The 27,761-nt window shown below is 45.9% G+C and overlaps 3 protein-coding genes across 3 annotated transcripts; all 3 read right to left on the bottom strand.

Annotated features, from left to right (window-relative positions):
* Window positions 1-206: 206 nt before the first annotated feature.
* ACRALDRAFT_210781 (uncharacterized protein) lies at window positions 207-13,731 on the bottom strand (the record flags this gene model as incomplete). The annotated part of the gene is made up of 3 exons (XM_071023346.1): window positions 207-217; window positions 5,448-5,576; window positions 13,722-13,731. The coding sequence occupies 3 exons, from the start codon at window positions 13,729-13,731 to the stop codon at window positions 207-209; spliced, it is 150 nt and encodes a 49-aa protein (XP_070875120.1).
* Window positions 13,732-17,264: 3,533 nt separating this feature from the next.
* On the bottom strand, window positions 17,265-18,567 carry ACRALDRAFT_1063937 (60S ribosomal protein eL19). Its single transcript, XM_071016877.1, has 4 exons — window positions 18,495-18,567; window positions 17,970-18,239; window positions 17,753-17,903; window positions 17,265-17,678 (listed from the first exon to the last, which is right to left on the bottom strand). Coding segments are annotated over exons 1-4 (579 nt in total). The 5' UTR covers window positions 18,497-18,567; the 3' UTR covers window positions 17,265-17,522.
* Window positions 18,568-18,770: 203 nt separating this feature from the next.
* ACRALDRAFT_1050627 (uncharacterized protein) lies at window positions 18,771-27,367 on the bottom strand. Its single transcript, XM_071015640.1, has 3 exons — window positions 27,078-27,367; window positions 19,669-27,008; window positions 18,771-19,583 (listed from the first exon to the last, which is right to left on the bottom strand). The coding sequence occupies exons 1-3, from the start codon at window positions 27,217-27,219 to the stop codon at window positions 19,038-19,040; spliced, it is 8,028 nt and encodes a 2,675-aa protein (XP_070875118.1). The 5' UTR covers window positions 27,220-27,367; the 3' UTR covers window positions 18,771-19,037.
* Between the last annotated feature and the right edge of the window lie 394 nt (window positions 27,368-27,761).

The following is a 27,761-nucleotide window of genomic DNA, read 5'->3' as shown; positions in this document are numbered from 1 at the left end:
GCTTAGGGCAGCCTATCTAATAGTTCTGCTACCTTTTAATGAATTAGGCTACGAGTAGTAGGCTGTACGCACGGAAGCCAGGAAAATCAAGCAAATAGCTGTTGAATTCGTAGATCCGTAGGATTACTGCTTGTTACGCGAACGTGTAAAGAACTGATTTCTGGGATTTCTTCCTGGATCCGGGGCTGGCAAAAGACCCTGGAAGATTAGGTGGCGACTGTTACGTCAACAGCCTACGCGACGGTTATCACGCCACGTTATTAGCTTAAGTAATAACCAAGATATCGTATTTACGATACCTAGTATATTTATATATTATATATCATAAGCTAAGTATATATATACGTATAATACGTATACTATTATGGTATAGGTTAAGCTAGTTATAAAGTAGACGTCTACTTATATAGCTATAATCATATACTGTTTATTTTGACTTAGATATTATACTTATTATTATTATTATAATTATTACTTGTTATGAGTATAATATTAACACCCCCCTATAAGCTAACTCTTATATAATAAGTGCAGCTTAGTCAGGTTATGGTTATTGTTATGTTATAGCGCAGTAATCCTAGTCTATCTAGACTAGAATACATAGAGGAAAAATTTAGAAAAAAAAAAATTTTTAATTTAAGGGAAAATTTCAAAAACCCTTGTTATTATTATAGTATGTGATAATTCAAAGGAAAATTCATAAAAACCTTTAATATCTAGGAAAACTCGAAGGTAAAAAACCTAGTTATATCCCTATATAAAGAATTAAGAATACTAAGTATTAAAACCTAGTATTTTAATTCTTTAATATTATTATAAGGCGGCAAATCATACTTAGGCAACGTATCGTCCTTATAGCCTAGGTTTATTATAGAGGGGCAGACCCGTGTTCCGGGTCTGGACGTTATGGATATCACGTGACTACTCGGTCCTAGAGATCTGGTCTTATATACGGCTATTCTTCGGAATAGACCCACTATATCTAGCTAGCTTTTTGTCTAATCTTTTATGATCGTCACCTATCACCTATTATAATTATAATTTGTATTATCCTTCCCTTTTTGGTTATCTAGACGTTCTAGACGATCCAGAAGAGCTGACCGTAGGCCCGCCTGCCTATCTAGCTATTTGTTCCCCTGATCGGACTACTACCGACCCTTCTAGAGGCCCGGCGACCGTCTCCTCGGGACCCTTAGCTCTAGATACGGACCCGTGACGAGCCTAACCCTTCCCTTCGGCTAGCCTATTAGTTAGTTATTTGTTTTAACCTTAGCGGAGCCGTTCTATATAGTAACGGCTTCGCCTTTTTTTAATTAATGCTCGGAGGCGGATATAATCGGTGCTTAGAAGGTCCTGTTTATCTAATTAGGGTAACCGAAAGCATATAAGGGTAGTTCCGGCCTGCCTAAACGAACGGCCTAATAACGCGTTATTAATACGATACGGTCACGGTTTCCTTTATTCTGTTTTAAGCCTTTAAGTCTTCGGTTTTAGCTTCGGTTTTAAGCGTTTAAGTCTTCGGTCTTAAGTTTCGGATACGATACGATACGGCACGGTCTAGTTAGTCCTCTAATAACGGGCAAAGGGCTCTAGAAAAAGGCCTAGAAGAATATCGCGTTATATGGGCACTAGAAGAAGACGTCCGAAAGAAGATTCTGTTTCGAGTTTATATTCTGATTCCGGCTACGATATAACTATAATAAAAACACTAAAAATAATATATATAATAAAACCCATAAAAACAGTTTCCCGGGGCCCGAGTCTCCGGAAAAGCGATCCCGATAATACTTCGGAAAAGTAAAGGCTACCTGCTTATTAGTAATAGCCCTAAACTATCCCGACGCAGAGCCTACTTATATACTAATAGTCCTAAAGATCCGGTTTAACGGTCCTGAGTACTATAGATCCGGAAGAGCAGAGACTGCCTGCTTAGAAAGAATAGTCTAATCCGACGTAGAAACTGCCTATAGATTAATAGTCTTAATATAAGAGGAAGACGCCTTAGCGTCGTAAAAGGAGGATATAATACTAGGGTTAGAGTAGTTAGAGTCGCGTATAGAATACGTTTCTATTCTTCCTAATCGGGTTAACCTTTTATTTTAAGGTTATTATAAGAGTCACGCTTAAGGCGTGTAAGGTAGCCCTATAAGAGCTATACGCTTAAAGGGTACACGATATCTCTTTACCGTTTACTTCCTATTCGTTTAATTAAACTAACGGTAACGTTACTTAGGGGTAATCTACCGCCTATAGCCCGAGCTAAAGTAATAGTCGGAAAAGCCGCCGCCGCGGTAAAAGTACGACTCTATAAAAGAGTATAATTAGGTAATAAAGCCCTGTTTAGTAGAAGAGTCCTGCCCGGTATATTCCTATTCGCTTAATTAGGTGTTATTCCTATAGTTAGGAAGGTTACCGTCGGCGTATATACCCGAAAAGCCCTATTAGCTTTATAATCCAGAAAAGCTCCCGTGCTAACTCCCCTGCCTTTACCGATTCCGTGGCACCGGTTCTAAAGAGTCCTCCCGTGGACTCCGTAATAAAAGAGCCTACCACCGCCTCCCCTACTATTCCCCTGGTTTAGAGTCCTCCCGTGGACTCTACCGTTCTACAGTAAAGCTCCCGTGTTAGCTTTACCGCCGAGTCCGTTATTCCTATTATACCGAAGACTCTGCCTACCGCTAATCAGACTATTAGTATAATCGGCTTTGTGACGGTAGATTAGGTGGTTAAATCTATTCTTACCGATTAACCTAATCCGCTTACTGACCGCCCTGCCCCTATTCTTATTCCTACTAATTAGGCCTACCTGCTTTCCTTTCTGCTTACCGACTTTGAAATCAGTTATTCGGTATAGTATACGTATTACCTTAATCCGTACTTTTAGGAAAAGATTAAGTAGATCTTTAGAGACTCCCTTAAAGGTATACTTAAAGAGGTATATACGTAGATTAATAAGGAGATTTGCAGAGGTGATTAAAAAGGCGCGAAGTTAGAGTCTTCGTGATAGGCGTTAACGTCTTTTAGGTGGATTTACTTTTAGGGCTAAGGGATTTCTCCTTACTATCTTCCTCCCTCCTCCTACCTCTTTTTCCTTTTCCCTTTTTTCCTTTCCTCCTTTTCCCTTTTTCCTTTTTTCCCTCTCTCCCTTTTACTTAATTAGGGTAATAGAATCGTTTTCGGAAACACTAAACGTTTATAGGATCCGTGGGAGCTTTTCTAGTTCCTAGCGGGGGCCGCGTTTTCGTGGACTCGTATCTAGGGCCGAGTCTCTTTTCGATTACGCCTTAGGGCCGGATTTCTTTTTTCCTGAAGCTACTCCGTTAACCTAACCAGGACCTTTTATTTTTATTTATTTTTAGGTTATTTAGAAAGCTGCCCTTAAGGGGGACCTCTTTGTATAGCTTTAGGGCCGATGGATATAGAGTCCTGCCCTTCCCTTTATTCTACCCTGCCCGCCTCTTTTCTTTTCCTTTTTAGAAAGCTATACGCGTAGGAGCTTCTTTGTATAGCTTTAGGGCCGATAGATAACTAGGCCTAGGGCCTAGCCTAAGAGTCTATAGGAGCCTACCGAATTTTTAGCCTTTTCTTAGACTATATCTTTTATAGTTCTTTACTATTTCTTTCTTTTATAACCACGTTAGCCTGATTAGAAGAAGACGAGTCGAATAGCTCCGATTTTAATTAATTTAGATTACTAGTTATTAAGTTATGTGTGGGTTGGTTTAGCTATTATTCCTGCCGCCTATAATTTTATTAGATCTTGATCCTGCCTGCTGTTTTTCTGCCGGCAGAGTCACTATAAGCTTATCCTGCTTACTCTTTTCTTTATTTTCCCTCTTTTTCTTACCCTTTTTACTACTCTTCTTTTCCCCGATATCTTTGTTCCTTTAATCGGCCCGAGCCTAATCCGCCTACCTATAGTTAATGCGATTAATTTAGTTAATCCCGTTAATCCTGCTTTTTCTTCCTATTGCTTTAAGCCCGGCTACGATTCTACCGCCTCGAAGAGTCCTGCCGCGATTCCTGCTAAGACCCGATCCTATTCTTCGCCACCGACTCTACGAAAGAACTAATAAACCGACCTGCCTTTATATACCGTGCCACGCTATAAAAAGATCCGACCTATATGCTTTACGCTTATAAACTAAGAAATAGACTGCCTACCTTAATCTGGGTAGTAGAAAGAGATAGATATACTCTACGAGAGATATAGGAATACCGAGCCTTTATATAGGCCCGTTATTCACGATATTCCTATAAACCCCGAGAATATATAGTTCCGAAATCCTAACTAGTCTATAGACCTCGAGACTCTTTATTACCTACTCTTATAAGCTACGCCGTTAATTCTCCTGCTATAATCTTCACGGCTATCTTTACCTGGTTCTGCGTTTTATATTATTAATCTTTTACTAGGGCCGCTTACCCTGTATATACGTTTATCGTTATGGTTATCTCGAAGAATACGCTAGGGCCGGCGCCTATTTACTACCGCCTACTACTATTACCGCCGCGTTACTTATTCCTTATACAGAACTAAGGAAGCCGCCGCCGCCTAGCTTATGTATAAAGGACCTATAAGGTCACCTCTACGTCTTTAAGGTCACTATCCTTTAAGCCTGCGTCTTCGAGAGACACCTTTAGGAATATACACGCGCGAGGAAAAGAAGGACTATTACTTATAGATGCCCTGATTAGGGCAATAAAGATATATTTAGGACGGTTATACTATTATTTATATTAAAATTATTAAGACCACGGGGCGTGGCTTAATAATTTAGGGCCGATTATAAAGGGGCAGACCCGTGTTCCGGGTCTAGACGTTATAGATATCACGTAACTACTCGGTCCTAGAGATCTAGTCTTATATATGGCTATTCTTCGGAATAGACCCACTATATCTAGCTAGCTTTTCGTCCGATCTTTTATAATCGTCACCTATCACCTATTATAATTATAATTTATATTATCCTTCCCTTTTTAGTTATCTAAACGTTCTAGACGATCTAAAAGAGCCGACTATAGGCCCGCCTACCTATCTAGCTATTCGTTCCCCTAATCGGACCACTGCCGACCCTTCTAGAGGCCCGGCGACCGTCTCCTCAAGACCCTTAGCTCTAGATACGGACCCGTGACGAGCCTGACCCTTCCCTTCGGCTAGCCTATTAGTTAGTTGTTTGTTTTGGCCCTAGCGGAGCCGTTCTGTATAGTAACGGCTTTGCCTTTCTTTATTATATAACCGCAAAGAGTATTATAAGTCTCTTTTACTAAACCTTTAGTTATTATATTAGCTATATTAAATTTCGTATTTATATATATAACTTTTATTTTATTATTATATAGTTATTGCCTATAGTGGTGATACTGCCTGTCGATATGCTTTACTCGTTTATAAAATTCAGGGTTTTCGGCGAGCTTCTTTGCAGTCTCACTATCTATTAAGATACTAGGAATCTCGAGAGTATTATTATTATTATTATTATTATTATTATTATTATTATTATTATTATTATTATTATTATTATTATTATTATTATTATTATTATTATTATCAATAGCTAGAACCTCACAGCCCGCTGCCCGTAGACAAAGACTCTTACGTCTATTATTATTATTATCCTCTTCTTTAGGTTAAATAGACTTAACAGAACGTTTCGAAACGCGCGAAGGAATATTTTATAAAAGTTAACAGGTATTTTTACTAAAAGTGATTCCTTTATTATACTTAACAGGTTAATAGGGCCCGCGGTTAGAAACCTGATTATATACCTGAGTATTAATATAAGGAGGGAGGTTATTATTGTTTTTAGGCGTATAGTTATTATTATAATTATCTAAAGAAGAGTAAAGAAACTGATTTTCTAAGATATAAACGTCTCGAAACTAACCAGTCTTTCTGGTTACTGGGTTATAAACCTTATAGTTATAGTTATTAAAACCTATTAAAGCACCTCATAGTGCCTATGTATCTAGTTTCTTTATATTCAGGTCGTTGTTTTTATAATAAATAATAGAACCCTAAACCCATATATTATTAATATTAGGTTTCTAACTATAAGCGGCTGGTTATAGGTTATTTATAGAGTAAGGCCGAATAATTAAATTATCTAAAGCTAAGGAGAAAAGAAGGAAAGGGGAAAACTCTATAGGTGCTTACGACCTAAATATAATATCGCGGTGACCCGCTAAGAACACGCTATAATTAGTCGGAAGATCCGGTGCTCTACCAGATTATCTCTACAGGGTTAACCCGTAATATTACCCCCCTCCCCCCTCGGTGAGCCGTTAACCTTCGGTATAGGTTCGTAAAGCGTTATTATTCGATTAAACTACGCCTCTTTATTAGTTAAATAACGCCTCTTTATTAATTAAATAACGACCTCTACTATAAATAACCTCTCTGTTTATTAAAAAGCGCTTAAGGCAGGCCTTTATAGTTATACCATTAATTAACGTTCCGTGTAGGGATATAGTTATTATTCGTAGTCGGGTCGTAGGGTCGTTCCTGCTATATAAGGAGCTCTGGTGGTATACCTTCCCTAACCGAGTAACTTACTTATATTAATAATACTAACTTCGCCGCCGCCTCTATAAATCTATTTTTTCTCTCTTCTTTAATAATATCTATCACTATCCGTAATACGTTTTCCGTTAACTATAACTCCTTTATACCTCGTGCTATCGCGCTAACCTTTTATCTCTTTTTTTTAGAAGATATTTAAGTTTTTAGGATTATCCCCGGCCCCTAAGATACGTTTTCTCGTTCTTCCTAAGAACCTCGCGTAACGTTTACTAACTTATATATATAGTATAGGGGGCCAATAATAATAATAATAATAATAATACCGGCGAGGAGGCACCTACTCCCGCCCCGGCTAGTAAGGAGATTACTACTCCTGCCTTAGCTATAGACCGCTGCGCCTAGCTAGCCCGAGCCGCTAAGGCTAAGGGTAAGCGTTCCGCGGGCGAAGCTTTTATAGTGGTTAAAAGCCCCGCGAAGCGCGCTCGTAGAATAAAATATCCTTCTAGAGGAATCCGTTCGGTCTCTTACTTCGCTTATATAAAAGTAATTATTAATAGCTAGGATAGGCGGCGCTACTACGACTAGTTAGTACCCGGAGTAAGGATACCCGATCCTAAGTACTATAACTACTTAAAGGGCGGTTATAGGTATATTCCTCCTCCGCCTAGGATAACTAGTCTATCGGTAGCACTCCTAGAGGCAGTAAAGGTAGTTAATAACGACCCCTTTTATAGCCTTAAGGCAATAAAGGCGCTTATAGCAGCTTATTCGGCCTTTTAGAAGGCGTCCGGGGTCTTAAAAAAGGCTTCTAGCACTTTATAGGAGGATAAGCCTATTTTAACGTCTATCGACTCGGGAGCCGGTAAGCCTTATTTATCGGTATATATTACCGCCTCCCCCCCACCCCCCCCCCCGGCGGGGACTCTTATATCGTGGCAGGTAGACCTATACTTATCGCGGCGCCTCCTATTATTATTACGCCTATCCCTAGTATAACGATTACCTTTATAGGGGTAGAAGGCTTATGCCGGCTTAACCAGTTCCTATAAGTAGTTAAGAATATTATAGGAGTTATACGCGTCGAGGTAAAGGACGTTTAGTCCTTTAAGGGAAAGAAGACGGATAGGTAGGCCGAGGTCGCGGCGTTTATATTATCTCCTATTATCGCGGAAAGCGTTGATAGTTATAAGGATATTCGTGATAACGTTAATCTTAATACCTAAACCCGGTAGCTAGGGGCGGGGCTTATCCGCCCCGACTTAATTAACGTGGACGGCTTTACCGTTATTCTAACCTTTATTTAATTCTTACTACCCTTACTATAACCCTTCTTCTTTTCGTAACGTTCGCGTAGTCTATTATTAACTTTAATCGGGCTATACTTCTTTTTATAGCGGTCTAGGGCGGTTAATTCTTATAGGCACTCTGTTAGTTCCTAAGATATCTAGGCGTATCCTTCTTACTTTACTAACGCCTCTCTTACCACGCCTCTACCTACCTTCCTATTCCTAGCGTATAGGATTTTTTTTTCTTTACTATCTATTAATTTTTCTTTAGACCGTCACGAATCGGTCCGGGTTAGGGGTTATATAGGATTTAACTAGGAAGCGAGTCTTCGCTTACACGTCGTAAAAGGTCTATATAAAACCTCGGGTATATATTTAAAGGTATATTTAGTTCTATAATATATAGGTTAATAACCTTAGTAACCCTATACTTTTAGTATAGCCAGCTTAATTTACGCGACGGTTATAGGGTAAAGTAGTTTATAAGCGAGAGCTATATAAGGTCGCCTTTATAAAGCTATTTAGCGGGGATACAGCGCTTATTCGCTAACTCTTCCTATTATAGCTATATAGCTACTATTAAGGCTTAGGCGAACTCTATAGCTTCTTAGAGGCGGCGGAGTAGGTTATAGGCTATAAACTCCTAAGCGTCGCTGCTTAGTTCCTTATAGATCTAGATCGGGTCGATATAGTATCCGTGTATAAGGAAGAACAGACTTATCTTAGTAGTAGAGCTCTCCCGGTTATTTAATACTAGTTAGGCGGCGGGTAATAACTTATCCTAATCGTTTTAGGCGTAGTAAATAAAGCCTTAGAGGTACGCCTATACTTTTTAATTCGCTTATTCGGTGGCTTTATCGGTTTAGGGGTAGTAAGCTATACTTAATCGTTATTCGATTCTAGCTAATTTATAGAAGTATCGCTAAAAGCGACTTATCTAGTTAGAGCCTTTATCGCTTATAATTAAATAAGGTATACCATAGAACCGAAAGTAATAGTATAGGAACTATTTAGCGTATACCTCCGCTTCTATAAAGTCTATCGCTTTAAGGGTAATAGCCTTTATAAGTTAATCGGTTATAACCTATAGGTACCTATACTTCTTCTCTTTAATAGGAGGCAGATCCGTTATAAAGTCTATTAATAGGTCGCTTCTTATTTATTTAGGAATTAGGAGCGGTTTTAAGAGTCCTTATTAAGCATTCCTCTACGCATAGCTCTAGTTATAAACATCGTAGTTACGTATAAACCTATACACGTCTCGGTTTATTCCCGGCTAGAAAAAGCGTCTCGCTATAAGAGTAATTATATTATCTCGCCCCGGATAGCCCTTAATTATAAAGTCGTGTATAGATTAAATTACTCGCGTTTATAATATACTCCCTTCTTAAGCTCCCGGTACCTATAGGCGATCTCGGAATATTAGTAGTCCTTATAAGGTGGTCCCGTATTCGGTAATCTAGGCTTAGAGACCTAATAAGGGGGGAAACTATTAATCGCCCTGAGATACGGCTTATATAGCTTAGCGATACTAGTTATCTTCTTTTACCGTGGCGTCCTATAGCTATTATAATTTATTATCGGCTTTAAAGACTTATAGGTGTTCGCGAAGGAGGCGGATCCTTAGGGGGATTAAGGTCTCTGGGATTAGCTATATATATCGCGCCTATTCCCGTTTATTAGAGAAGTCCTTTAGCTCGTCTTATTCTCTTCGTAAAAAAGTATCGGCGGTATACTTATCGGTACCCTTATAGTATTCTAGTATAAAGTCGAACTAGGCTAGTTCGCTAGCCTATCGGCTTTATCTTTTATTAAGTATCTTCTTCGTTATAAAGTATTCTAGGGCCTTATAGTCGGATAGGATTATAAAGCGACTATAACTTAGGAGCTTTACCCTTTAGTACGTTACGTAACTTATAATCGTTAATATCTCCTTATCGTGAATAGGGTAGTTATACTCGGCTCCTATAAATCGCCTTAAGGGGTAGGCGACTATATAATAACGTCCCTGTTTATCTTCTTAAACTAATACACCTCCTAGTATAAATCCCTAATAGTCGGTTTCCACGAAGGTCTTATTACTTAAGACCTATTACTGTAGGATCGGTTCCTCCTCGAACCTCTTCTTCACCTCTTTAAAGGCCACTTATTCGTTAGGACCCTAGGAGAATACTCGATCCTTCTTCGTTAGTCTTATTAGGGCGGCCGTGATATAGGCGAAGTTCTCTACGAATATACGGTAATAGTTTATAAAGCCTAGGAAGCTTCGGACTCCCTTTATTAAGGTCGGGGCTTCTTACTCTCGGATCGCCTTTAGTTTATCGGGGTTATACGAAACGCCCTAACCGGCGGTAATAATAGACCCTAAGTATTTCACGGTCTTTACGCTAAACTCGTATTTCGCCGGGTTAAGCGTTAACCCTATATCGCTTAGCGATTGTGGTACCAGGTTAACCTTTCGCCTATCTTCGAAGTCGCGATAGCTTTAACCGAAGTTATCCTCGCCGCCTCCGGCGATTAGTATAACTAGCTCCGAGGCGTTCTAGGCCACGCCGCCACGTAAAAGGTTAAGGACCTTATTAATCCTAGTATTAATAACGATAATAGACCCGAACCACTAGAAGACGAGCCCCCTCCAGAAGCTAACGCTAATAACGATAGCTAGGATCAGAAATATAAGATCTGGCTATATCACTATAATAAGTATACTAAAGAGCAGGAGGGGCTCGCCTCCGTTTTCCTCTATATCTAACGGACCGTTACAAGGAACGTTATAGAGTAGTACGGTTAAACCACCGATCCGAAGGAAATCCTAAAGACCCTAAAAGATAAGATAAAGCCCACGAATACCGCCTAGAAGTCCCTTATTAAGAAACGGTAGGACGAATATATATAATCTATTAGGAAGATATCCTATTAACGCTAGCTAAATAACTTCGTGGCGTTATATACCCGCGTGAAGATATATAAAGTTAGGGCGATCGGTTCGAAGATAGATTAAATTAATAGCTTTTCTAATACGATTAGATTGATAGCCCCGGAATAGTCTAAAGCTCGGTCTTCCTTTATCCTGGTTACTAACGAAAAGGGCGTTCTAGCCGTTGAAGATATCGTTGCCGAATACACTACCTGGTTACGTTATAGGTACCCTTATCGCCTTAATCGGAGGCCGGGATCGTTATTGTTTTATATAGCTACGTTCCTAGGAAAAGACGAAGAAGGTTAGTAACATGATCGTTAACAGGATCGCTAAAAGAATCGTTAATAAAGCCAGGATCGGCCAGAGTTTATCTACGATTACCGTAGAGTCAGAAAGGCCAAGTTTTAGTACCGCCCGGATTAGAAGTGCCTGAACGTTAATAAGTCCCGTAGGAATAAGTCCTTTAAGATAACGAAGCAGGCTAAAGAACGCTATAACCGGGTAATCGCTAGCTAGGGTAAAGAACGCCGGAAAGTATTCTAAAGTAACCCTAAAAGAAGCCTCGATAATAGGGCGAATAAGGGTTAAAGGAGTTATAACTAAAAGACTCTTCTAAGGACGTATCTAATTTTATCGACGGCGGGGCCCCGGATTCGGATAAGGACGATATGTCTTTATACGGTATATATAGCCTTTTATTAATAGCCGTAGCAGGACCCTTTAAAAACGAGCTATTAGTTAATTCTGGCACTATAAGGCATATCACTAATAAGCGTTATCTTCTAGAAGACTACCGGCCCGCGGAAAAGCATATAACGTTCGATACTAGTAAAGGAGAGTCGGATCTAGTTACCGGATTTGGCACTATAAGGCTAGAAGTTAAAGATCGGAATCGTTAGCCGTATACGCTGATTTTAAAGGATATAGCGTATATCGAGGGATATCCTATAACCCTTATATTAGCCCTCTGCCTACTTCTTACAGGATCGCTTATTACTGGTAGATAAGCGTTAGAAATTAAGGAAGAAGGTAGGACCGTTACCCTGCCTCTAAAGAACGTGGGAGGTTAATTTGCCCTCTAACCTACGGCATAATAACAGAGCTTTTTTAATAGCTCCAGGACCCCTATTATAAGCGTCGCCGACGCTCGCTTATAGCACGAGCGGCTAGGCCACGCTAGCGCTAAAGCCCTTAAAAAGATCGTGAGTACCTGCTCCGGCGGGGTAGTATCTAGTAAAGAGTTCCCCTTAAAGATTAAGTGCCAGGACTACTCTATTAGTAATAGCTAAAGGCAGGTATTATAACGGCCTCTAAACCACTACCCAATAAGACCCTAGTAGCGTATAGATATAGATCTTTTCTTTAACGATAAGTCCTATAATAGACTAAAGGTAACCGTCCTATTCCACGACCCCTACACTAAGATAAATAAGGGGGAATTCCTGCCAGATTATAAGGCAGCACTTAAATCGGTCGCTAAGCATAAGGTGTAAATATACAGGCAGTACGGCTACCCGATCCGGGTTATATGCCTAGATAGCGAGCGGGCACTATAACGGGAACTTAATAACTAGGGTGCCTACCGGGGTATCCTAATTAAGAGGTCGGCTCCGAATATAGCCACCTAAAACCCCCGGGCCGAATAGCACGGTGGTATTATATACGCTATCGCTTAGGCCCTCGTAATAGCCTCCGGGTTCTAATAGAATATATAGCCAGAGATTATAGCTACCGCGATATACCTATATAATCTAACTCCACGCCAGGACCTTAGGTAGAAGTCGCTGAAGGGTTATATAGATAAGTGGGTTAACAGGATAGGCATTGAGCGTATCACGATAACCCCTTTAATCGGTCACCTAAAGAGGTACGGCTACCGTGCCTATCCCTTAACTGCTAACTACTAGCGTGGCCGCCGAAAAAACGAAAAGCTCGCGAAGAGGGCTTATATCGGTTATCTAATCGGTTACGAAAGCACTGATTTTTTTCGGATTTAGGTACCGAAGCTCGGAAGGATCCTGCGTATAAAAGACGTTAGATTTAATAAAAAGCTCTTATACAAAGATCGTGACGTTAACCCACCCATTTTAATAGAGCTATATAAAGAGCGTAACCTGCCGGAGCCAGAATAAGAGGATCCGTTATATACGTTACCAGCTATACCGTAATTCGATCACTTCGCCACGATATAGCAGAACTCGGTGTTAGAGTCCCTCTAAAATATCTGATCGATAAGAGGGATTAAAGTAATTAAAAGAAGAGCTGCTGCTGCTGCTATTAAAGCAGTTAAAGCAGTTAAACAGGTTAAAGAAGAAGAGATTAAAGTAGTAGCTATTAAAGTAACGGAAAATTCGACTCCCTCGCCTAGTTCTGGGGGGTGGATAAGTTATAACAGCGATCGTAGCCGCCTAAAACGGAGTACCACTATTTGCAAGCGGCCTGTCTACTATTTGCAAGCGTCTTAAACCTAATTAGGAAGGTTACGCGAGCCCGCGCAGTAGTCTGTATACGCCACGATCTTGGCTGCAGATATCCCGTACAGATACATCACGACAAGGTTTTCTCTCCCTAGCTTATTACGAATGTCCGTTACTGTAAATTCACTGCTTATTTTGACCTCCTTGCATAAAGCTCTAGTCAAGAAGAATACACGCTGTCGTGATGGAAAAAGTGGTGGAAAAGCAGGTGGAAAAAGAGGTGGAAAAGCAGGTGGAAAAAGAGGTGGAAAAAGAGGTGGAAAAAGAGGTAGAAAAAGAAGGTGGAAAAAGCAGGTAGAAAAATTTTCATAGTAACAGGTGGTGGTGGTTACGTAACCTGTGTGATAGATAAGACCTTATCTGTGTGATAGATAAGACCTTATCTGTGTAATAGATAAGACCTTATCTGTGTGATAGATAAGACCTTATCTGTGTGATATTACGTGTCACCTTAAAAAATTTTCACCTCCTTTTTCCACCACTTTTTCCACTTCTTTTCTACCTCCTTTTTCCACCCCAGGACATAATACATTTTAAGGTACTTTGACATAATAGAAAACAGGTCAGAACAGCTGCGATTTTGTAGTGTAGGGCATTAAGTATAAGTCATATTGATTGACGGCTGTCTTACGTATACAAAACGTCTGTTATGTACCTATGTACCGGTACGGGACATCTGCAGCCAAGATCGTGGCGTATGCAGACTACTGCGCGGCCTCGCGTAACCTTCCTAATTAGGTTTGGGACGCTTACAAATAGTAGACAGGCCGCTTGCAAATAGTGGTACTCCCTAAAACGGCAGCTATAGTAGCCACTAAGGTTACTCCTTCCGCTATAGTAACCACTGCCGCCCGAGCTTAGGGCTCTGCTATAACGCAGGCCATAATTACTGCTATAATTGCCTCTAAAATCACTCCTATAATAACCTTATCCAAAGCCTCTAAAATAATGCCTTCTTCCTCCTTTTCCCCTCTTATAATAACGCCGCCGGCTTCACGCTAATTAACGCCCTCTGCTATAGCTATAGGCTAATTATCACCTCTAGCTATAATAACGTTAGCCGTAGTAACCGCCGCTACCTTTAACGATAACGACCCGGATAAAGATACTTCCGATTCTAACGACTCGGATAATACTATTACTCTAGCCGCCGGCGGCACTACTATAGGTTTATTATCCCCCGATTAGTTAGTTCTAGAGGATAAAATAACGGCCGCCGCCACCGCTACCGTAACGGCAGCCCCGGGACTATCCACCACTCTAGCAGCAGCTACTAAGCAGCTGCCTCTAACGCCGGTAGCTATATCTCGGCCGTAATATAATCATCGGCTACTATAACAATACACCGACTCTGTCTTCCTCTATTTAAACCGTTTTAAGATCCCGAAGAAGCCACTACTACGCCGCGATATACCCAAAGAGCCTGCTAATTAGACGCAGATAATAAAGTCGCCATATAGAACGTAGTGGATTATAGCCGCCTTTAAAGAGGTAAAGACCCTGGATCAGATAGGCACGTTTAAAGCCGTTAAGGGCCTCCTAGATAGTATACTGCTACCGAGCCGGCCCCTCGATCTTATATAGGTATTTAAATATAAGGTCGATCTATCTAGGTACATCACTAAATTCAAGGCACGCCTCTGCGTTTATAGTGATTAATAGCCTTAAAATCACTTAGATACCTACGCCTCTACCCTCGCTGGCAGGACCTTTAAAACACTTATAGCTATTACTACCCACTTCGATCTAAAGACCCGCTAACTTAATACTATTAACGCGTTCACGAACGCTCGTCTTAACGAAGAGGTGTATATAAGGGACCCCCCGGGATAGAATATCTTATAGGCCGCTATAAACGTTACTAATAAGGCCGGATTAAAACCATTAACAAAGCTCCCACGACCTATAAGAGAGGTATCCACCGCCTACGCAGGGCGTTATACGGCCTACAAAGATCGCCTAAGTTATAGTATTAGGAGCTCTCCTCTATTTTAGGTAAATACGAGCTAACGTAACTAAAGGAGGACGACTACGTCTTTAAAAACAATAAGCTGCTCGTCTTCTTTTATATAGATAATGTCGTTCTGCTATATCGTAAATAGCACGCCGCCGCTACTAAAGAATTAATTAAGCAGCTATAATAACGGTTCGAGGTTCGGAATTTAGGACCGCTTAAGTGGTTCCTTAGTATCAGAGTTATACGCGATCGTTAACGCCGGAGGCTATAGTTATCGCTTAATAACTATATTAACGAAAAGATAAAGACGTTAAAGATCGAGACAGGCGGCTATAGAGTATCTACGCCTCTTCCTTTTCCTAATATTATGGAACCAAATAAACAGTAGGCGTTAGAAGAGTCTATCCACCTATATCTTTAAAAGGTCGGATTAATTAACTACGCGGCTTATTAAATAAGGCCGGATATAGCTCGGGCTGCCTCTAGACTAGCTAAATTCGCTACTAACCTATCCAGTTAGCATCATGAAGCTACTAATAGGTGCCTTAAGTACCTCGGCTCGATAAGCGCCCTCTGCCTATCCTTTAGAGCACAGGATCTATTAGAAAACGCAGCTAAGTTCGCTTTTTTCTATATAAGCGACGCCGCCTTCGCCGATAACTGTAAGACTCGGTATAGCTCGTAGGGATATATAACTATCCTCTTTAAAGGTCCTATCGACTAAAAGGCGAATAAATAAACGAGCGTTATTATATCTAGTATAAAAGCAGAGCTCGTAGCTCTAAGCGCCGCCGCCCGCTAGTATATAGCCACGCTGCGGTTAATAAAGGACTTAACGCTAGCCTTCAAAAAGGACCCTATCACTATCTTCTACGATAACGATTAAACACGGTAACTGCTAGAGAGCCCTCGCCTATAGGTAACCTCGAAGTTAAAGCATCTTAATATCCACGCCCTATAGATCCGGCAGATTATATAACGCCGAGAGATCGTGGTTAATTAGATCGCGACGAATAAGATAATTAGCGACGGGATAATAAAGACGTTATCTACGCAAAAGCACGTTGCCTTCGTTAAGATACTTAGGATAGAAAAGAGCCCTGCCGGCTTAGTTTAATCGGATTAATTACTACCGCCTTAACGGCGGTTTAAGCCGATTATTATCGACTTAATAGTGGTTTAGATTAGATTTCGATCACGACGATCGTTAGATTAACTATAATTATATAATAATTATCACCTTGTTTTTTAGGGTTAATTTAACCACTGTTTTAGGATTATAATAAGGCACGAGCTATTTAATAAGCCGTTAACCTTTGGATTAATATCGAGGCTCTAATACCCTAGATTTTTAAGCTTTAATTCGATCAGAACCGTTAGGATTAATCCTGCGGATCTAGGGGGGTGTGTTAGGCATTTATGCCCAAATACCCTAATATCCTATTAGGTATATTCGCAGAGCCACGTCACGCACTGCTCCGAATACGGCAGTACTTCTATTAGATATATTATAGTGTTATTTCCCCTTTTTTGCCTATATATTAGATATCGTAGACTAGTACTCTTTTATAGTCTATAATAAACATAAGTCATACTTTGTATAGTATTAGTGTCCTGATAAGATCTGTTAATTTAATTAACTCTGTTAATTTGATTAACTCTGTAGAAGAAGGATCTAATCTGCTAGAAGTTCGGGAAAAACTCTGCTCTTAACCATATCTAATCTCGGTACGGAATAACCCCTTCCGTCCCTGTTTCGCGACTCTACGATATACCGGGACCTTACGCCCAGAGTCCAATTTTGTGTCCGAAAATATGCCTTGGTAACCTATCTGAAACGGGTAAGGCCTATACCAGATACCAGACAGGGTTCTCCGGGATACCGGTACTCTAAAAACAGCTAGGAAGATAAGACTCGAGGGTACCCTTCTACCGTATAGAGTATCGATTATAAAGGGTTATAGGTTATTAAAACGAGGGTAATTATCGTGATAGTCGCGATATTAATTAAGCTATATAATAGGGTTGGTTATGTATTAGGGTCAGAAGCACCTACTTTGTAGGTGCGAGCTATTACAAGATCCTACAAAGTGGGGCGTGGCACGAGTACAGAGTCAATTAAATCAACAGATCTACTGCTAATTTTGTGACGTTATTTGTGCGACATTATCTCGGAAATACGCTGGCTCAAAATGCCAATCGTCATGTTCATGTCATAGCATGCCATTCTCGTTCCAATGCTACATGGCAAAGCCCTACAAGTCACCTGTGGACGACATAGGACGGAAAAGAAAAACATGACCCAACCCGATGACTCCGAAAGCCGCCCCGAAGACCGAGATCGAGATGTAGCCTTCCTTTACTTGGTCTCCTCCACGTCGCCCATAAGGGCATCACGCTTCGCCGCCTGCCTCTCCAGCTTGCGCTCACGAGCCGCCTTGGTCTTTGCACGCTTGGCATCCATCTCTTCCTGGAGGGCCTTCTCGCGCGCCTTCTCGGCCTTGGCCCTGTGGATCTGAAGTCGCAGCATGTTAGTTCCTGGCGCCGAGTCGAGGGTTGTGGATCGTAGTGTGTTTGCATTATACGTACGTGCTCGACAAGGGCACGCTTGTGCTTGAACGTGTTGCCCTTGCTCAGGTGGTAAAGCTCGTGGTAGAGGTGCTTGTCAATCTTTCCGTTGTTGCGGTACTTGACTAGAAGACGCCTAAGGACGCGCTGACGACGCATCCATAGGACTTGGCTATTGAGAAGCCGGGTTAGCAAGACATTGAGGGGACAGTCGCAATTCTTTCCAAGGGCCACCAACCTCGGCATACGGGCATCGGCAGTACCCTTCCGCTTGCCAAAGCCGCGGTGGCGACCGATCCGGCGGGCAATGTTCAACTCCCGGGCCCGCGACCTGGAATGCATTGTGACCGGCTTGCGAATGATGAGGCCATCGGACACTAGTTTCCGGATGGTCTGGCGAGAGTTGGCATTGCTGATTTCATTGACCTCGTTGGGGTCGAGCCAAATCTTTCGCTCGCCGCACCCGATGACCGACGCGGCCAAGCGCTTCTGAGTTCGCAGGTTGACCCTTGAGTAGTAGAGAACACGTCAGCATTGGGACTGTCTGTCGATATAATGCATTGACGAAGATCAAAAAAAAAAAAAAAAAGTTGAAATGTGCGAATTCGAGATGTTGATGAGCAGTCGCTGGTCAAGTGGCGACATTTTCTGAGATCGATTTCGAGGTAAACAGATGGAAAACGATCGGTTCAATACAGTTGGTTGAATGAAGTATTTGTTCGGAAACCTAGAGTAGCCAATATGAAGCAATTCGTCAACTTACATCTTTGAAGATAACCTGATCGATGGTCGTTCCGGCTTTGGTGGTTGATGGAAAGCTGGGAGAGGGGATTTGAGTCTCGAATTTTCGCAATGTCAGTCAGTTGGACGAGGTCGGGTTTGTGGGTTTGGGACACGCTAAACTCGATTTGTTATTAAGCGAGATATCACGTGATATCAATCGCACTGCTTTGTCGCTGGCCTCTGACGACATGAAATGATCGACGAAGGGTTCGATGACTCGGGGCTTCGGATTGGCTCATTGGAGTCGAAGCTTTCCAATCATGATGACCTCGCACTAGTATTCGCGTGAGTCTTGAGCACCTATTGACTTTCATATCTGTCAGGATGATGCCCAGTACCGAACGTGATCATCATCGAATATCTTTGATCGCCTCCCTATCACCACGAAAACACACAAGGTGTGGTCGATGTAGCCAAGAATGACTCCATTCGTCCTCGTAGTTAGGAATCTCTAAGTAGGCAGGCAACTAGCTAGCTTGGCTTTGGCGCTCGCAAACGCGCTCCTCTGAATATGAAGCGCATTTCACTGAGCAAAAATACCATCACCCGCCTCCATCTTGCCCACGCTCCATAACTCTTTCTCGTCATCAACCTCGTCGTTGGACAGACCCAAGCCACCCTGTCCACCCTCGGCTTCCCTCCTCTCTCGTGCCTGTGATCCCAACCTCAGTGCCACCCGTTTGAAATAGTCCTGCATGCTCCTCTTCGTGTTTGGTGGCAGGTCTGCCCCATCGATGAACTTGTCAAACACCTTGTTTTCCTCATCTGCGACATTAAACAAGCTGACAAACGCAGCTTCAGCGGCAAGTTTCACGGGGATTACTGGGTCGCGCACACTAGCAAATACGGGAGCGGCGAGTATTTGGAGGTGTGGCCGAACCATATCCGCCCTCACACGGCTCATGGTTCGGACCACAACAAGGGCTAGGCGTCGCGAGTCGGTCGGCTGGCCTGGCTGAATAACGGTAGCGATCATGCCAAAGATCTTTTTGGTCGAATCAAACGACTGGGGGAAGTCCGACAACAGGTATTTTCCTGTGGCGAGAATGCAATTGTCGGCGACGAAGGTCTTGTCAGTGAACGGGAGGTTAGCGCTGTCAATTTACGGCGGACAAAAAAAGAGCCCGCACTTGATATGGACAACATTGACTCACATTCTTGCTTGTCATTCCCTCGCAGAGTATGTCCGGCAAGTCTTCGGCCAGGGGACTGCTGAGCAAGGTCGCCGCCGATTCTACTAGGACGGCATTAAGGGCGAGAACGGATGCGTTGCTGATGGGGCTTGCCGTGACGACTCGGGATTTCAACAGCGCATTGGCTGATTCCTCGGGTACGTTCTTAATCAGAGCGCCCAGCAACCTGGCGTTCGTGGCTGTCATGGCAGTATCATTCTCGTCCATGTCCAGATCGATGATTCCCAGTACAGCCGTGCGGGATGTCTCTGCCATGTTGGCGCCTGCCTTGCTAATGACCTCGTACAATGCACTAAGCATGGCTTTTCTGACTCCCGGATCAGACGTCTTGGAACCGGTCACTAGCTCCGCAATGAGCGGGTCGATGCGTGGTGTGTACTTGATGAGCGTGCCTAGTGCCTTGGCTGCCCTGGCTCGCAGTACTTCACTTGTCGTATCGGCAAGGGATTTCGCGAATGTTCGCTGCAGCTGGGGTAAGAAGGGTTTCAAGGCAATCGGCATCTTCTCGAGCAGGTTGTTGAGGGTAAGTAAGATGGCAGATTTGACTTCGGTCGATCTCTCTGACACGACGCGGATGAGGGGGCCGGTGATCTGGGTAATAAATGGCTTGAGGGACTGCTCGCTCGTTCGGTCGACAATGTCTGATATGGCCAATGCAGCCTGGGCACGTTGTTCCGGAGTGCCGTTCATCAACCCCTGTAAGAAGATGGGCAAAATGGCGTTGATGCCTTTGGGAAGCTCGAATCCTCGCAGATTCGTTCCTGGGACCCCTACATGCTGCAGCGCCTGGCGAGTGGACAGGACGAGGGCTTCCATCTCTTCCTTCTTCAGCTGCTTTGTGAACGCACTCAGAGCGGACCATGATGCTTTCACAACGTCTGCGTCTCGATCGTCGAACGATAGAAGGAGAGACCGGATGATGTCCGGATTATACCTGGAATAGTCCACCTCACCAGCGGTAAAGAACGTTGCCAGGCGTCGACCAACAGTGGCACGCCGTCTGTGGTCTTCGTGTCTGGTGAGTTGAAGCAGTACGTTCATCGTGGTATTGAGTCCGTCATACTCGTCAATCGAGAGCACAACCGTGTCGAATGATTCCTCCAGATCCCCTCTCAATGCTTCATCCTCGCAGTTGATGATATTATCAAGGAGGGAGTTGATGATGTTCGGCAGCCGTCTGTTCATGGCGGGCCCAGCAACCTTGGACAAGGACGCCAGGGCTTTGGCATCAAATGCAGTGATGGGCGGGGTGATGAGCGTAGGTATCAGATTGGGCAGAATGACGTTTGAGCGGGTGGTCTCCGTCAGGAGAGTTAGGAGAGCATGCAGCGCGTTGTCGGCCTTGTCCTCGGAACGCAGCAAGTTCAGCAGATACGGCAGGACTTGATCCACAGCCTTCTTGCCGAGGATTTGCTGCAGTGAATCGAAGGCTTCGGCTGCGGCTTCACGCACGCCCGCATCGGAGTCGATCAACGCGATTCGAACCACGGATATGAGAGTCTTCTCGTGATCTTCCAACGCTTCCTCGGACGCAGATGATATGAGCTCCTTGAGTGCAAGACAGATGCCCTGTTTGGCATCTGTATCTGTCGAGGTCTGGAGCCCATCCTCCAACGTCGGCAAGAGGGTCGACAGAACACCGTCCCCAGCTTTGCGGATCAACTCCCCAAGGGCGTTACTGGCGATGACTTTGTGCTCCATATTCGAGCTGCCGAGCCGGCGAATCAGTAGCTGCGTAAGGGTAGGCACAAGCTCCTTGAGCGTGCGGGGACTTGGGACGAGAGCCTTCCACACGCTGATGGAGGCGGAGCGAACGGCGACGGCGGTATCGCACCGGCAAACATAAAGGGCGGAGAGGATCCTATTGCGCTTGTCCTCCCCAAGCACCTCGCGGAGCGATGCGCCGGCTTCCCTGGCCATCTCTTCCTCGTCTTCGGGTTCCGCACTTCCACTAATTCCAGTAAGATTGAAGAGCAGATCACCGACGAGCTCAACGGAGCTGAGCCGGATTCGGTAGCTATCATCGGCCAAGCCCCGCTCAAGCTCCGGCAGCAATAGATCCACGGCCCTCATTGCAAAGTTTTTGACGAGTAGCCGGCCAGCGCGAAGTGCCGTCTCACGGATCGACTCGACATCATCGGCGAGACCCAATAGAATAGGGGGTATGATTCGTCCAAGGTAGCTGGCAAAGCTGTTGCCAAAGCACACCGGAAGGAATATGAAGAGCGACATGAAGCCCTCCCGAACACTGGGCTTGGGCGACTCAACATTCTGCAGTATCGTCGGCAACGTCTCTTCCAACCTGGTCGTCCCAAGACCGGCAAGGACCTCACTGAGTGCCTGAGCCGACCCCAGGCGGTCTCCGGCTCCTGTATCCTCCTTGAGCGTCTGCATAAGCCCGGGGATAAGGTCAGGCAACGATTCTTCTCCCAATTTTTCCACAAGCGAACCGAGAGCTCTGGACGCTGTTGCTCTTGTTGTCGGAACTGGGTCGACGACGGCGAGCTTCAGTCCCGCAACAAGGACGGGGAGATGTGATATCAGGTCTTTTCTTTCGGTCAAGTGAGCCAGACTGCCAATAACCTGGGCAGCCTTGCGCTTCGTGTTGGACCTTTCCCCCAGACCGCGCTGCAGAATACGAGTGACAAGTGCAAGGGACGGCGCATCAAGGTAATGAACGAACTGGACCTTGATCAAAGCGTCGAGGGCATCGTCGGTGTACTTGGTGGGGTCGCTCAAAGCCTTCAAGAGGATATCGACCAGCCCCTTGACTTCCGGGTTGTTGATGACTTCGCCGAATCGTTTCAAGCTCTTGTTGGCAGCGGCCCGGACCTCCTTGTGACTATCATTGAGCACTGCCGTCAGGGGAGGGATAATGTCCGGAAGGCTTAGGGCCAACTGCTGGGGGTCGAGGTAGGCCATGGCACCCAGAAGATCGCAGGCACCTTTTTTGCTCCGCCACTGCTGGTCGTCAAGACCGTCGAGCAGCGTTGGGAGGATTTGCTTGACACCGTACGAACTCAGCGTACCAAAGCACGACTTGGCGGCAGCAAGACATGCTTCGCGAACATTCGCATTGCCGTCGCCGAACCCCGTGAGCAGCTGAGGTACGATCTGAATGACGTAGGGCTCGAAGATTCGACCGAGAAGAGACGAGAGTAGTTCATATGCCATCAGCCCAGCTTCCCGCTGGTTCGCATCCTTCTTGTTCTCTATGGCCCCCTTGATCGTCGTCAGGATGCGGTAGTCTTTGAGAGACGATATTCCGCGTCCCCGTACTAAGCCACCGAGCCCGTATGCGGCACCTCTTTGCTCGGAATATTTCTTCGAAGTGAGCAAAGTCTCGAGGACTTGCTGGAAGTACTGGGAAGCCTGCTCGCCGCGTGATTTAATCAGTGGGGGGAGGCATTCGGCAATTGCGTACTGAACCGTTTCAGATGGCGTGCTCAGGGTGGCCAGAAGTCGCTCGATGACAACCGGGATCTTCGAATCGCCTTTTTCGAGATGCTTGCCCAGAGCGCCGTACATGATGACCACGGCCTCGTTGACTCTGTCCGAGGCTTCGGTATCACGACCTGGACTCTCCAGCGTCCTCTCGAAAACCTCCATCAGGCGGTCCACTATCATGTTGCCGTGCACGTCGATGGCCCGTATTGCTGCGCTGAGCATGGCTTCGCGTACGGCTACGTTTTGGTCGCCAAGCAGACCTCCGTCAATCAAGAAGTCGAAGAATGCGGCGAGCTGCTCCCTTCCCAACAGAGGTGCGAGTTCCTCGAACGCCGACCCTACGCCATGGCGTCCATGCCAGGGGTCGGAAAGGTCCATCTTCCTGGGCATTCCATACTCATCTAGCAATTGCACTGGCGGTTTGGCGAGATCGACATAGATGGCGTTCAACTCTGAAATTATAGGGTCGATGGCAGGAAGATGGGTGCTGCACGCCTCGGCCAGTGACCGGGCAGCAGCCCGCCGCAGCTGTCCATCCTTGCTGGATAGGTAGGCCAGCATTCGAAAGGCAAGGTCTTCGGTAACCTCGAAACCCTCCTCCCAAATCTCGCGGGCAAGCTCGGTATTATCCGGAACATCGTCGTGGCAAGCAAGCCAGATCTCGGCCGAGAACATTCCCTCGCTCATGTCGACGTCTGCGCAGATGGACTGGAGTACCGCGGTCCTGACGGGGACTTGGGGTACTAGAGAGCCTCGGGCCAAGACCCCAATCTCTGCATGGGCAATGTTCGGGGCTATGCATCGACATGCATCGGTGAAGCAATCTTTGATGGCCTTGAAGTGTTGCGTGTACTGTTGCATCGACGAAATCAATGCGGACAACACCTCCGCCCTCGGTGTCGCTTCGTCCACTAGGGCATCGGTGTGGAAGCTGAGGAACTCAAAAACTAGGACCAGCTGCGTGTCCCGGTCGTCTGCAGTTGAACCGAAGCCACCTTTGTCAAGCACGGAAAAGACGAGCGGGAGAATGTAGATGAGCGAAACGGTGTCGAAGGGGCGCTGCTCCGCGGCAAAACGCAGACGGTATAGTACCCTGGTGATAAACTCCCCAATCGGCTCTTCCTTGTATGATTCGGGCAGAGCCGTGACACCCCGAGCACGAAGTGCTGCCGCACCCACGAACGGCCGCATAGGGCCAAGACGATGGGATAGTCTCTCGGAGCACGAAAGGAAGGTGATCGCCGCCTCGTTACCTGTGAGAAGACTGGAGCCTGCGTCGATAACGTCGAGCAGGGCTCTCACGACAGGGCCAATCCATAGGGCGGCCTCAGTCGGGGGACCAGTTGCCAGGCTTCGGACAATGCCAAATCCCCGAAGAAGCCTGGCCTCTATGCGTCGCACGGATTGGCGAATGTCTGCTTCTTTCTTGAGCTGGGCCTTGACCTGGGCAGTCTCGTCTGCGGTAAGCTTCTTCTGGTGGCCCTTCTTCTCTGCTAGCTGGCTTCTCAATTCGGCCTCCCATCTCAGGATGTCGTAGTCTTTGTCATTCTTGTCGGGAAGAGCGTCCTGCGCCTTCTTTGAGAGAACATCTACAAACGCAGTCCCTTCCGGGGTGCGGGAGATGGCGGCCTCTAGAGGGCCTACGTCCTCCAATCCCTCCCTTGCTAGGTCCTGCTGGATAACCTTGACGACTCTGGGGGTCATTTCCTCAGGGGCAACAAATGCAAGCTCGGCAGCGGCATTATATGCTGCTCTTTTCACCAGGTCGGACTTTTGCTGAACGGTGGTTTTGGCGAGTATTTCGTCGATGAGTGCGTCTCCGTACTTGGCCGCGAGCTTCCCTGGGTCCTTTTCCGTCCGCAAGCAGGCATCGATCCAGCTGGCACGTGGAACTAGATCGGGCCGAGCGAGGACGAGCAGTGCACACAGCTGGCGCTCCAGCTGCGCGTCATCAGCCACTTTGCCGTGGTCGGCCCACTCCTTTGGCGTCAAGCAGATGGCTCTCAGCACCAGGTGGAGATGGCGATCTCCAGTTTTTGCGACGGCGGCGGTCGCGTCCTTGTCGCTGGTTTCGACCGCGGCAAGCCAGTGCCACGAAGCATCGATCACAGCCTCGGAAACGCTGCCAGGACTAGACGCGTAGGCATTGGAGAGGCTCTTCAAGGCCTGGCGTCGCACGCGCGGTGTGGCGATGGAGGAGCAGATCAGGTACATGAATGCCTCGGCCCAGGCAACACGGACGGGCCTGGAAGTGGACGGAAGAATGAATGGCGCCACTGACCTGATGGCCTTGCACATCCAAGAGAGCTCCTCCTCGGCTGTCAGTTTGCCGAAAACGCGAGGGTTTAAGAGGAACGACGGCTTGGGGTCCAAGGTGAGGCATTGTTGCGGAACTGAAAAGCTGGCCAACGCGGCTTTGACTTTATCAGAGGCGCCGTCCTGGTAGGATGACGCGAGCGCCGCAACAACGTACGCGCCGATGGTGATGTTGTTCTGTGCCGCCAAAGTAGAGTTGGCAACAACTTCGTGGTACGTGTCCATAAGCTTTGGCAGAACAGCCTCTGCGAAGTCGGATAACGCAGGCAGTACGTTTCCAGTCCGAGGGGTGTCAAGGATCTTCCCAGTGCGCAAGATCCAAAGTCGTCGATGTGCGAATCTCTTATCCGACAAGCCTTTGATGAAGGCATCCACCACAGGCTTACCGAGCTTGGCATCTGCCTCGAGAAGGAAGGCGCACGAGCTAGCGAGGGCTGAAGTCTCGGATCCAACGGCGGCCTCGTTTCCTTCCTTGGCCGCAACAGCAGCCAGCACAGTGACGATTTTCTCCGCAACGGCGTTGGACTGTGGAATAGCCTGAAGCATCTCGCAATGAAGAATCCTGTGTTCCGCGGAAGGTAATTTTCCGCTTTTTAAAGGGGACAGTACCTGATCCAGGATTGCGTCGACAGCGTCGGCCTGGTGACTTCGAGAAGCGATCAGGGCGAAGGCCTTGACGGAGCCGGTCCGGATGGCGGCATTGCTTGACTTGACATGGGATAGAAGTGGCTTCAGGAGATGGCCACTCAGAACCCGGGAAAGATCAAAGCTTTTGGGGAGGGACAGGATTAACGGCGCGATGACGCTGGTGAGTATGATCTCGGGGGCTCGAAGCAGTCCCTTTTCCAAGGGGGGGACGACCTCCTTGGTGAAATGTTCGAAGAGGACAAAGTCGTGGAAGAAATCAGTCAAACCAGAGGCAACGTGCTCTGGAACGGCTGAGCGGGAACCAACAATCTCTCTCGTGTAGAAGCTGAGATACGAGCCTGCCATGTTCTGCAGAATTGGCTTGGCAGCCGGTTTCCGCGAGGCGACGCCAGCCAAGACCCCGAGAAGGATGGCATTTTTAGCCGTCGGCTGGGAACCTTTCGCTGTGAGGAGTTCTACAGCATCACGGATGGTTTCTGGGAGCGCATCCTCGTCAGATAGCAGCTTGCGGAATCCTCTCCTGGTGAGTGTAATGGCGGAGCGAGCGATGCCGTTCTTCGAAGGCGATCGGACGCACTTTTCCAGCGCATCTGCGTTGGCGAGCAGTACATCGGACGACACAATGCGCCACGTCGGAGATCCGGCGAGAGCTTGCATCAGAATGCTACACCACTCGACGAGGGCAAATGCACTCCCGGGAGCGATTCCGGGCTTCCGAGATTCAGCGTGTAATATGGCGACGACGCGGCGAAGCACTTCGGGCTCGAGGCCGTAGTCGATCAAAGAAAATAGACATTTTTGCACGGCGAGTCGTGACTGACGGTCGACGTAGAGATCATGAGTATGGAAAAGCAGCTGGAGAAGCTTGGGAATCAAAGACGGGTTGATTTCTGTGCAGCGGGGATCGTCTGTCAGCGCTCGTGCCGAGTAGGGGTGTGCTTATTCTGCAAGAACAATACCTTTGTGGGAGATCCTTTCATCCAGCACCCGCAAGCAGGAGGTTCTTGTCGAAGTTGAGGAAGATGTCAACGCATCATGTGTGGCACGCAAGTCGAGGTCGACAGGGCCAGGAATGGAGCCATTGACAACAGCTTCAGACATTTTGACAGCTTTCGCGAGCGCAGCATAGAAGCATGAGGGGCGGAAAGATGTTTGATGAAGACGGAAGAAGGACTCTATATGAACGAAGCCTCGGTGTTGGTATAGCTAGCTGAAAGTCGGCTTGCCCCCACTGTACTTCAAGAATGTTAATTGTTTGCCTTGAGGCTGTAAAATGTACGAAGTAATATGTCCGACGACGGCGGGCGAGGCACACGATTAGGGATTCCAGAAAATCCGGTGACTGGAAAGCCAGGCTTGAAAGGTACTTTGTACCTTACGTGGTTATTGTAGGGCGGGGTAATGTACAACGTACACGGTACACCGTACAACATAGTGTACATACGTAATTTTAGGTACATCCTATGTACTTATTCCCTTACGAATTGTATGGTGTACAAGTGCCAAATGGTCCAACCCCACCACCTACAAGGAACCGCTGTTGTTGCTTCACCGGTGACGAAATGCCGAACGTGTGAACGAAAGAAAATGCAACGGGTATGTGGGGGGAAAGGCAACCTACTCTTTCGGATCTTGCCTGGTCT

Source organism: Sodiomyces alcalophilus, assembly GCF_042370955.1.
Source record: "Sodiomyces alcalophilus JCM 7366 unplaced genomic scaffold ACRALscaffold_4, whole genome shotgun sequence".
In the NCBI taxonomy this organism is placed as follows: domain Eukaryota; kingdom Fungi; phylum Ascomycota; class Sordariomycetes; order Glomerellales; family Plectosphaerellaceae; genus Sodiomyces; species Sodiomyces alcalophilus.
This window is presented reverse-complemented; position numbering and strand designations above follow the sequence as displayed.